At 36.7% G+C, this 12,661-nt stretch overlaps 1 protein-coding gene across 7 annotated transcripts in view; it reads right to left on the reverse strand.

Annotated features, from left to right (window-relative positions):
• The window catches only part of ALMS1 (ALMS1 centrosome and basal body associated protein), a 216,706-nt gene that overhangs the window by 103,125 nt on the left and 100,920 nt on the right, over positions 1–12,661 (reverse strand). For all 7 annotated transcript variants that reach the window (XR_010405594.1, XR_010405592.1, XR_010405593.1 and 4 more), the window contains one exon: positions 1,224–3,067. Coding sequence is in view for 4 of the 7 variants with exons in the window: in XM_064572311.1 (XP_064428381.1) it covers positions 1,224–3,067 (1,844 nt within the window). In the remaining 3 variants the exon portion in view is untranslated. The remainder of the gene's footprint in view (positions 1–1,223; positions 3,068–12,661) is intronic.

Here is a 12,661-nt window from a genome sequence, read left to right on the forward strand (position 1 = left end):
GCTTTAAACAGATTGCACGAGAATGCCCATTCTCTTGCTTACAAACAGCATTATGTGTGGGGGCACCTGGGTGGCTCGGTTGAGCATTTGACTCTTGGTTTCAGCTCAGGACGTGATCTCAGGGTTGTGAGATTGAGCCCCTGTCAGGCTCCATGCTCAGCAGGAAGCCTGCTTGAGATTCTCTCTCCCTCTGCCCCCCACACCCTCAATAAAATAAATAAATAAATCTTAAAAAAAAAACAAAACCAAAAACAAAAGAGCATTATGTGAGACAATGCTGTCTGCTGACAAAGTAGCAGTATCAGTGTCTCAGCTTCCCAGAGGGTAATAAGGATATCACCACCTACGTCATAGGGTTATCATAAGCATTAAATGAGATAACATATATAAGTCCCTCACTGCCATAACTACCACATGTGGATGCTGAATAAACGTTTTTTTCCCTTCCTTCTTTCCAAGCCCAGGGCTCTTCACTACCATATACTGCTTTCTGAACTACAAGGTGGAACGTGAAACACACACGGTAATTCTGTTTTAGCTGTATTTTAAAGGATTCAAAATGTAAAACTGAATTAATGATAGTCTTAAAATAAGGCTGAATAGTATAAAACTAATGCATACAGTCCTGACCTGGGTTTCCTTTCCTATAATACACTGTAAAATGGGGCATCACATTAGAGAGCACATTATATTGACATGCATTACCAGTGAGGTTAGCCTTGATAACTTGGCTAAAGTGATACCTGTCAGGATTCTCTGCTGGAAAGTTACCTTTTTTTCATTGTAAATACTAAATATTTGAGGAGAATCATGAAATGGAAACTAAGAGAGAAAGGAGAGAGAGAGAACATGAGCAAACAAGCAAGAGAGTGAGCACGTGCACACAACCCAAATCCTGGTCTTCAGTGTATTTCCAACACAATAAACAATTAGTAAATTGTACCATGGGATGATCAAAGACTCTTCCCAAAGTAATTCAATGTTTTGATATACTCGGTGCCAAGTCTTGTCAAAAGCCCTCTGAAATTATAAATACATTACTTTCAGATGTTCTCTCTTACTTAGGCATTTATGCCTTGAAAGACTTCTGGAATACTGGTCAGATACAACCTCCCATAAGAGAAATCGTACTGCTTTTCCCCCAAGACCTTACATTTGCGTAAGTATTTAAAACCTTTTATCACAAATTCCATCAGCTTGCTTGTCATCACATTGAGACTCACCGATCTGCAGATACCGGAGTCCCTTCTGGACTGGAATATCCTTCCAAATCTGAAATGTTCACTTGTGTTTGCCTTGAGGTTACTATCTGGCTATTCTGAAAAAGTATGTTTTTCAAGTCCTGAGAAATAGTATTACTATCTGGAAGAGGAGACTGTACAACTTGGAAGTCCGGTGAAGATTTAGGTCCTAGAAAACCTAAAGATTCTTGATTCTGTGCTACAGGTTTACCGGTCAATAATTTGGAGGTTGGTTCCAATGATCTTGAAGATAGAGTCTGTAGGTCAGAGTTAAACTCACTATTCATCCTTGTTTTAGAAGCAGGATCCAGTGAGTGAAATCTTTTATCTAAGGTTCCACTATCCACCTTGGAAGGAGTCTTGGGATAAAGAGTTATATGAACACAGGAAAGTGCTTTTCTATTTGAGGGTGGAGTAGATGCAGATGTTACTAATGTACACTGATTTGGGGCTGAGTGGGAGACCACGTTATCGAACTTGGCTTCAACATTTATCATATTGGAAATGTATGATTTAAACTTATGTTGGTTATTCTTTTCTACTACATAATCCTGACCTGGAGGAAGAGGGGAATGGTATTTTCCCATGTGATCTACATCTGGGGCTTTGCTTTGTTCAAAGAGCTGACGTTGTTCAAGAAAAATGGAAGAAGGAAGGTCTGAAGCTATATAATCCTGACCTTGAGGAAAGGGAGAGTGGTTTTCTCTCATCTGATGATCTAAATGTGGGGCTTTGCTTTGTTCAAAGAGTTCTCGTTTTTCAAGAAAAATGTGACAAGGAAGGTTTGGAGCTACATAATCCTGATGTTGAGGAGGGGGAGAATGGTATTTTCTCACATGGTGATCTGCATGTGAGGCTTTGCTTGGTTCAAAGAGCTCTCGTTGTTCAAGAATAATGTGCGAAGCAAGATCTGGAGTTATAGTTACATTCTTCTCTTTTACTCCTAGTGTGGAACTTGGTCTGCTCATGCTAATGAAGGTATGGTTATCAGAAAAATGAACTTCCTTGACATTGCTACACTTTGCACTGGTACTGGGCTCAGAATCACTGCCTTTAAAATCTGATCTTTCTAAGAGTTTTTCTTCTTGCTGAGAATGTTCAACAGATAATTTTTGGCTTTGCCTACTACTTTCTGCTAAAATAGTCACAGCTTTATCTGGTGAATGACTAACAATTTTAAATGATGAAGGGGAAGAGGTTCTCTGTTCTAGATCTCTGGGAGGATTTTGCTCTTCAGTGAAATGAGAATTAAATACCCCCACAGATGCTCCAGTACACTGGCTACCTTCAGTAACACCAACCTTAAGAACAGAGGAATCTGAAAAGCATTTAGAATGTCGGTGAGATGAAAAAGTGATGGAAGTAGTAAACTTTTTCATGGATTCTGGGGGCAGCATTTGTGATGAAGAATGACAATCCATTTCTTCAGGTGGCACACAAGCAGGTTCTACTAATTCTGACAGCCAAGGGTCTATCTTTTCATGGAATGGCATTCGAAGACCCTGGCTAATTCTGAAGTCATCAGTTGTAAAGTTTTGAAATGGGGAATGACTTCGTAACTGTAAGGAATTCCAAACTTTGAAATGGGGGTTACTCTGGTCTAGAGATTTGGAAAGGTCGATGTGTCTGGTTCTCCATGATGATGGACTCCGTTGTCCTCTGATCATTTCTGAGGGGTCAGCAGATCTGAAAACACAAGGGTGACTATCCAATTGTGGTTGTTCAGCAGTTAGGGTCCTGAAACATCCTTTTTCATGGCTCTCAATAATAATGTGACTACATACAGCTTCTGGCTTGTATCCTATTCCCCGTGGACTCCGTAAACCCTAGAAGACACAAACAAGTTCTTACTGTAGTCCAAATAATTATATAAAAACCAGTTTTATAATCCAGGCTAAGAATTGACCACAAAGGTCCTGTTGATCTTTTACAATAAAACAGATAAGAACATAACAAAAAGGACAGTTAATTATAGGATAAAATGGCTCATGATAACTAAGACCACACAGTTAATTTCTTCTAAAAATGTTTCACTAAACTAACAAAAATAAAGACTACTTTGGTCTGCCAGTATTCTCACCCTTTTTCTTTTAGTAACAGAGGTTCCTTACCCTAACCTTTGCTGGTCACATGGCCACAAAGCTGGAGACCTTTCCAGGTTCCTTTGTACCTAGGTGTGACCATATGACTAGGTTTAGGCCAATGGGTTATGAGCAAAAGCAGTAAGTATAAGTTCTGCTTCCTGTCCTTAGAAAATCAAATTCTTGGCCTCTATGTTCCCCTACTACCAGAAGCCATGTGTAAAAATGGCTTAGCTGCCAAGCCTGCTTGGGTCTTTGGATAACTTCAAGGAACAGAGCTCCCTTTCCTGCCTTAGACTACAATAAAAAAGAAAAATAAAATTCTACCATATTTGAGCCATTGTATTTTGGGGTCTCTCTGTTATAGAAGCTTGGCCTATACCCTAATATTTTACCAATCATTGTGATGAAGAATGACAGAAAGGAATATTCCAAAGAATAGGAAAAAGAATGAGTACTTCTTCCTGGGGTAATGGATCAGAACCTAAAGCTACCATAAATATAAAACTTCTTTGAGATTTCTGTTTTACCTATTTGATGATAATAGCCACATTCGATTTCAAATAAAAATACCTAAAATTATGCTATCACTTCTGATGTAATAGAGTAGTTGTACTTTCTCCTATTTGTCTGATAAGTATAACTAAAAGTCCTAGACATTATATATAAAACATAAGAATTATCTGAAAGATCTAGAGAAGGCAGGCTGGCTAGGGATTTTGGGACCTGAGGAATGATATGGTAGTGAAATCCCTGGGTTTTCATTTTACCTCATATATTCCAGATCTGGGAGCTAAAGAAGCCAGCAACACAGGAAAAAAGGGCATAGACAAAGGCTCTAATAAAAACCCACTCTCATTAGCTAAAAAAAACAAAACAAAACAGTAAAAGTGAAGTCTAGCAAGACAGAAAACTTTTAGACCATAACTGCTCTATTCCAGCCAAACACCACAGGAAAAAAAAAACTGCTTTTCTCATATCAGCAAAGGCTAAATGAGGAGCCTAAACCTCTACCCTTGCTAAATGATTACAAGACACCCCAACATCCAAGCCACGGTATTAGAGATGGCCAAGCAGGGGCCCAGGACTTATTTTTGCCCTTGATGGTTGGTAAGGAGCTACCCCTTGCTGTGGTATCAGTGGAGACCACATAGGGAAAGTGGATTTTTCTCATTCAGCAGCAGTGATGGGCCCCCCGTCTCTCCCAGCTATAGGCCGGGAGAAAATTTTGTAAACCTCATATCCAATAAAAGACTTGTATCTAACATACATACAGATGTCCCAAACCTTAACAGCTTAAAAAAAAATAAAGACAACCCAATTAGAAAAATGGGCAAATAACCAACATTTCACTGACTAAAATAGAGATGGACATAGGGGCATAATAACCTGTTCAACACGGTTAACATTAAGGAAATGAAAATTAAAACTATGACTGCTTTTGTACAACAAAGGAAACAGCCGACAAAACCAAAAGACAACTGACAGAATAGAAGATATTTGCAAATGACATATCAGATAAAGGGCTAGTATCCAAAATCTATAAAGAACTTATCATGGGGCACCGGGGGTGGCTCAGTCATTAAGCATCTGCCTTCGGCTCAGGTCATGATCCCAGGACCCTGGGATCAAGCCCCGCATTGGGCTCCCTGCTCCGCGGGAAGCCTGCCTCTCCCTCTCCCACTCCCCCTGCTTGTGTTCCTTCTCTCGCCATGTCTCCCTCTGTCAAATAAATAAATAAAATCTTTACCCAAAAAAAAGAACTTCTCAAACTCAACACCTAAAGAACAAATAATCCAGTCAATAAATGGGCAGAAGACATGAACAGACATTTTTCCAAAGAAGATATACAAATGGCCAATAGACACATGAAAAAGTGCTCAACATCAATCAGCATCAGGGAAATACAAATCAAAACCACAATGAGATACTACTTCACACCAGTCAGAATGGCTAAAATTAACCACTCAGGAAATGACAGATGTTGGCGAGGATGCAGAGAAAGGGGAACCCTCCTACACTGCCGGTGGGAATGCAAGCTGGTGCAGTCACTCTGGAAAACAGTATGGAGGTTCTTCAAAAAGTTGAAAAGAGAGCTACCCTACAACCCAGCAATTGCATTACTAGGGATTTACCCCAAAGAAACAAATGTATTGATCTGAAGGGGCATCTGCACCGCAATGTTTAGCAGCAATGTCCACAATAGCCAAACTATGGAAAGAGCCCAGATGTCCATCGACAAATGAATGGATAAAGAAGATGTGGTATATATATATATACATACACATACATACACACATACACATACATACACACACACACACACACCGGAATATTACTCAACCATCAAAAAAATGAAATCTTGCCATTTGCAACGACATGGATAAAACTAGAGGGTATTATGCTAAGCGAAAGAAGTCAGTAACAGAAAGACAATTATCATATGATCTCACTCATATGTGGAATTTAAGAAACAAAACAGAGCATCATAGGGGAAGAGAGGAAAAAAAAAAACAAGATGAAACCAGAGATGCAGACAAACTGTAAGGGACTCTTAATCATAGGAAACAAACTGAGGGTTGCTGGAGAGGGGTAGGGATGGAGGGATGGGGTAACTGGGTGATGGACATTAAGGAGGCTACAGGATGTAATGGGCACTGGGTATTATATAAGACTGATGAATCACTGACCTCTACCTCTGAAATCAGTAATACATCATATGTTAATTGAATTTAAATGTAAAATAAAAATAAAAATAATTTTAAAGAAAACTACAATGATTCTTCTGTATCTACTGAGATAATCATATGGTTTTATCCTTTTGCATGTTAATGTGATGTATCACGTTGATTTATTTGCAAATAAATTTATTTGCATCCCAGGAATAAATCCCACTTGATCATGGTGAATTATTTTTTTAAATGTATTATTAGATTGAGTTTGTTAATATTTTGTTGAAGATTTTTGCATCTGTGTTCATAAGACATACTGGCCTACAGTATTCTTTTTTTCTGTAATGTCTTTTTTTTTTTTTTTTAAGATTTTATTTATTTATTTGACAGGGAAAGACACAGGAAAGAGGGAACACAAGCAGGGAGAGCAGGAGAGGGAGCAACAAGCCTCCCGCCGAGCAGGGAGCCCGATGTGGGGCTCAATCCCAGGACTCTAGGATCACGACCTGAGCCAAAGGCAGACGCCCAACGACTGAGCCACCTAGGTGCCCCTTTTTTTGTAATGTCTTTAAACGATTTTAGTAATAGGGTAATGCTGGCATCATAGAAGGAATCTGGAAGTTTCCTTCCTCTTCTGTTTTTTGGAATAGTTCGAGAATAGGTATTAACTCTTTTTTAAATGCTTGGTAGAATTTACCTGTGAAGCCACCAGGTCCTGGACTTTTGTTTGTTGGGAGTTTATTACTGATTCAATTTCATTGTTAGTGATTGGTCTGTTCAAATTTTCTGTGTTTTCCTAATTCAGTTTTGGAAGGTGATATGTTTCTAAGGAATTTATCCATTTCTTCTTGGTTGTCCAATTTTTGGCATATAGTTTTTAATAATATTCTTATAATCCTTTGTATTTCTGTGGTATTGGTTGTTATTTCTCCTCCTTCATTTCTGATTTTATTTATTTGAATCCTCTCTTCTTTTTTTTGATAAGTCTTACTAAAGGTTTATCAATTTTGTTAACCTTTTCAAAGAACTAGCTCCTGGTTTCATTGATCAGGTCTATTGTTTTTTTTTTAGTCTCTATTTCATTTACGTCTACTCTAATTGTTATTATTTCCTTCATTCCACTGGCTCTGGACTTTGTTCTTTTTCTAGATCCTTTAGGTATAAGGTTAGGTTCTTTGAGATTTTATTTGCTTCCTGAAGTAGGCGTGTATTGCTATAATCTTCCCTCTGAGAACTGTTTTCGCTGTATCTCAAAGATTCTGAACCACTGTGTTTTCATTTTCATTTGTCTCCCTGTATTCTCTGATTTCTTCGATTTCCCATTCATTGTTTGTAGCATCACATTAATAAGAGAAAGAATAAAACCAGTAAGATCGTCTCAATAAATGCACAAAAAGCATTTGATAAAGTACAACATCCATTCATGATAAAACTCTCAACAGTAGGTTTAGAGAGAACATACCTCAACATAATAAAAGCCGTATATGAAAATCTCACAGCTAACATCATACTCAATGGTGAAAAACTGAGAGCTTTTCCCCTCAGGAACAAGGTAAGGATATCACTCTCACCAGTTTAATTCAGCATAGTACTGGAAGTCCTAGCCACAGCAATAAGACAAGGAAAAGAAATAAAAGGCATCCAGTTGATAAGGAAAAAGTAAAACTTTCACTATTTGTAGATGACATAATACTATATATAGAAAATCCTAACGATTCCACCAAAAAACTACCAGAACTGACAAATGAATTCAGTAAAGTAGGACACAAAATTAACATACAGAAATCTGTTGCATTTCTATATGCTAATAATGAAGTAACAGAAAGAGATATTAAGAAAATAATCCTATTTACAACTGAACCAATAATAATAAAGTCCTAGGACTAAAATTAACCAAGGAGGTTTAACACCTGAACTCTGAAAGCTATAAAAACACTGAAAGAAACTGAAGATGACACAAACAAATGGAAAGATATTCCATGTTCATGGACTGGAAGAACCAATATTGTTAAATGATACTAAATGGTCAAAGACTAGATGCTTTTCCTCTAGGACAAGAACAAGACAAGCATATCCATTCTTCCTCCTATCTTCAATATCATACTGTCAGTCCTAGCCAGGGCAATCTGGAAAGAAATTAAAGAAATCCAGATTGGAAAGGAAGAAGTAAAACTATATTTGTAAATGGCATGATCTTCATATAGAAAATTCCAAGGAAACCACACAAAACCAACCAGCTTGTAAGAAACTAGCTCAGGAAAGTTGTAGGATTCAAGCTCAATATACAAAACTCAACTGTACTTCAACACACAGTAAACAATCCAAAAACGAAACTTAAGAAAACAATTCTATTTACAATAGCACAAAAAATAAAATACATAAGAATACATTTACCAAAATAAATATAAAACTAGCACACTACAAAACACTGTTGAAAAAACATTATGGATAATCAAAACAAATGGAAAACTGACCCAGTGGATTTGAAGACAATACTGTTAAAATGGCAATACTCCCCATATTGATCTATTGGTTCAAGGCAATTCCTATCAAAATCCTACCTGGCTTTTTTCCCCGCCCTCCCCCCCCAAATTTGACAAACATATCCTAAAGTTCATGTAGGAATTCAAGGGACCCACAGTAGCCAAACTGACCCTGAAAACAATGAACAAAGTTGGAGGTCTCACTTTCTGATGTCAAAACTTACTAAACAGCTAGCGTAATTGAAACAGGGTAGTACTGGCACAGGATAAACATATAGATCAAGGGAACAGAACTGACAGTCCATAAATAAACACTAACATTTATGGTGACTTGATTTTCGACGAAGGAGCCAAGAAAATCCATGGGAAAAGAATAGTCTTTTCAATAAACAATGCTAGGACAACTGATTATCCATGTGTAAAAGAATGAATTTGCATTCCACATAAAAATTGCCTCTATGGGTATAGGCAGCACAAGTATATAAAACTGTATAATATATACAACTGTGTATATGCAATTGTGTATATATATATATAAAATATATAAATACATAAAATATAATTATTTATAATATATAAATATATACTAAATTTAAAACTTCTGTGCATCAAAATATACAACCAACAGTGTAAAATGGCAACCTACAGAGTGGGATAAAATATTTGCAAATCATATATCTGATAAAGGGTTAATATCTAGAATATATAAAGAACTCTTATGACTCAAAAAAAACTAAAACCAATTAAAAAATGGGCAAACATCTTAAATAGACATTACTCCAAAGAAGATGTACAGCTGGCCAACAAGTACATGAAAAGATGGTTAACATCACTGATCATCAGGGAAGTGCAAATCAAAAGCACAATGAGATACCACTTCACACCTGTAGGATGGCTATTATCAAAAAAACAGAAAATAACAAGGGTTGGAGAGGATGTGGAGAAATTAGAGTCCTTGTGCACTGCTGGTAGGAATGTAAAATGGTGTAGCTGTTGTGGAAAAACTGTATGACAGTTCCACAAAAACTTAAAAATAGAATGACCATATGATCTGGCAATTCCACTTCTGAGTCTATACCCCAAAAAATTAAAAAGTAGGGTCTCAAGGAGATACTTGTATGCTCATGTTCATAGCAGCACTATTCACAACCAACCAAAAGGTGGAAGCAACTCAAGTGTCCACTGATGGATGAGTGGATAAACAAAATGTGGTATATACATACAATGGAATATTATTCAGCCTTAAAAAGGAAAGAAACTGACACATGCTACAACATGGATGAAACTTGAGGACATAATGCTAAGTGAAATAGGACAGTCACAAACAAATACTGTATGATCATACTTTTATGAGATAGCTAAAGGAGTCAAATTCATAGAAGCAGAAATTAGAATGGTGGTTGCCAGTGGCTGGGGAGAAAGGGAAATGAGGAGTTACGGTTTAATGGACATAGTTTCAGTTTTACAAGAAGAGTTCTGGAGATCAGTTGTACAAAAGTGTGAATATTGTTAACACAACTGAATTGCACACTTAAAAATAGTTAAGATGGGGGTGCCTGGGTGGCTCAATCGATTAAGCATCTGCCTTCAGTTCAGGTCTGGGATCGAGCCCCGCATCAGGCTCCCTGCTTAATGGGGAGTCTGCTTCTCCCTCCCCTTCTGCCCCTCCCCCTGCTTTTGCTCACTCACTCTCTCTCTCTCTCTCTAATAAAATCTTTTTAAAAAATAGTTAAGATGGTAAATTTTATGTTATATATATTTTACAGAATTTTCAAGATAAATTTTATATTGCCTCAAAATGGATCACAGACCTAAATATAAGAACTAAAACTAAGTATCTTTCAAAAAAGATAAATCTTTGTAATTCTGAGTTATGCCATGATTTCTTACTCTAACACCAAAAGCATAAGCAATAAAGGAGAAGTGTAAGTTGGACTTCATCAAAATACAAAATTTGTGCTTCAAAGGACACCATCAAGAAAGTGGAATGACAGCACACAGAATGGGAGAAAATATTTGCAAAATGTATCTGTTAAGGGACTAATATTCAGAATAAATAAAGAACTCTTAATTTTCAACAGTAAAAAAGACAACAAATTTTAAAATGAACAAAGGAAGGGGGGAAAAGTAAACTTGTGACGAGCACCGGTTGTATGGAAGTGCTGAATCAGTATATTGCACACCTGAAACTGATATTACATTGCATGTTAATTAACTCGAATTTAAATAAAAACACAAAATAAAACAAAATAAAAACATAAAATTATATTAAAATAAATTAAAATAAAATGGGAAAGGATTGGAATAGAGACATTTCTGTAAAGATAAACGACTGAGAAGATGTTCTATTAATCATTAGAAATAAAAACCACAATGCTACTTTACATCCCATAGAACTACTATAATCAAAAAGAAAATAACAAGTTGGAAAGAATGTGAAGAAGCTGGAACCCTCACACACTGCTAATGGGAATGTAAAATGGTGCAGTTACATTGGAAAACTATTCACTGGTGCCTTAAAATGCTAAACATTTGTCCCAGAAGTTCCACTCGTAGGTATGTACACAAAAGATATGAAAACATGACCATTCAAAAACTTGTATACTTATGTTCATGGCATCACTATTCACAAGAGCAAAAAAGTGGGAAAAAGCAAATGTCTATCAACTGGTGAATGGATAAATAATATCTATACAAAACAGTATTTGGCAATAAAAAGAAATAAAGTACTCACTCATGCTGCTATACAACATGGGTGAATCTTAAATACATTATACTGAATACAAAAAGGTAGTCATAAAAGATCACATATGATTCCATTTATATCAAATTGCCAGAAGAGGCAAATCCACAGAGAGAGAAAGTGGATTAGTTTTTGCCTGGGGCTAGGAGAATTAAGGGGAGGAGAGAGGATGATAAAAATGTTCTAAAATCAATTAGTGTGTGTTTCTGTAAATGAAGTAAAAAACACTGAATTATATACTTTAAATGGGTGAACCTTATAGTATATAAATTGTACTGAGGCTACAAAAGTACTGTTTAGCTGATACATGTCGTTTATTAATTTTCAGAGATAATTTCTCAATTACAAATTTCACTTACAAGATCTGTTTGAGTTTATCAGCTTATATTATTCTCATTGCTCAGTTTACTATCAGAAGTCACAGACTTCAGTGTCACAAACCAGAAAAGAAATAAAGTTCTTCCATGTCACATAAAACGAAACACATACAGGCACGTATGCAGACACACAGTCACCTAGCACTAAAAGCAAAATCTACTCCCTACAAAGAAATGAAACCTGGATTACTAGTCATGCAAAACTTCCTTGAAAATCAAACTTATGGAAACAAATGTTTTTTTAAAAAAATACAAAAGGGTTACTATAAGGCTGAGTGTAAAATTTTAGAAAAATTTCTAAATTACCACAGAATTATTTAAGAGGGATAATTTTGTAAGTTGTTCATAGTTTTATGTTTTAAGACCTTGAAACCAAAAATTTTTAAAAATAGTTAATAAATTTCTACTTGTATTAGAACCAACAAGTATGCTAAGTGTTATTTTTTTTTTTAAAGATTGTATTTATTTGACAGCAACAGAGACAGAGAGAGCACAAGCAGGGGTAGCAGCAGGCAGAGGGGGAGGGAGAAGCAGGCTCCCCACCGAGCAAGGAGCCAGATGTGGGGCTCGATCCCAGGACCCTGAGACCATGACCTGAGCTGAAGGCAGATGCTTAACCAACTGAGCCACCCAGGCGCCCGCTAAGTGTTATTTTTAAATGTTTTTTGGAAAAACTTGAAATTTCATCTTGCTATATATTTAAAATCAACCTTATTAAACCTATTGGGATGAGAATTTCATTTACATTCAAAACAACCTAAATATACAACAGTAAGCCTATGCAACAATACTGTGTATGTATGTATGTAACAGAGCTTTAAAATGTATTTTTTTTAAGATTTTATTTATTTATTTCAGAGAGAATGAGAGAGAGCACATGAGAGGGGGGAGGGGCAGAGGGAGAAGCAGACTCCCTGCCGAGCAGGGAGCCCGATGTGGGACTCGATCCTGGGACTCCAGGATCATGACCTGAGCCGAAGGCAGTCGCTCAACCAACTGAGCCACCCAGGCGCCCTAAAATGTATTCTTTTAGAAGAATGTTTAATGGAGAAATGAACACAACA

Source organism: Mirounga angustirostris, unplaced genomic scaffold (assembly GCF_029215605.1).
Source record: "Mirounga angustirostris isolate CCGP_5_RB_7025 unplaced genomic scaffold, mMirAng1.0.hap1 SCAF_10, whole genome shotgun sequence".
Taxonomy (NCBI): domain Eukaryota; kingdom Metazoa; phylum Chordata; class Mammalia; order Carnivora; family Phocidae; genus Mirounga; species Mirounga angustirostris.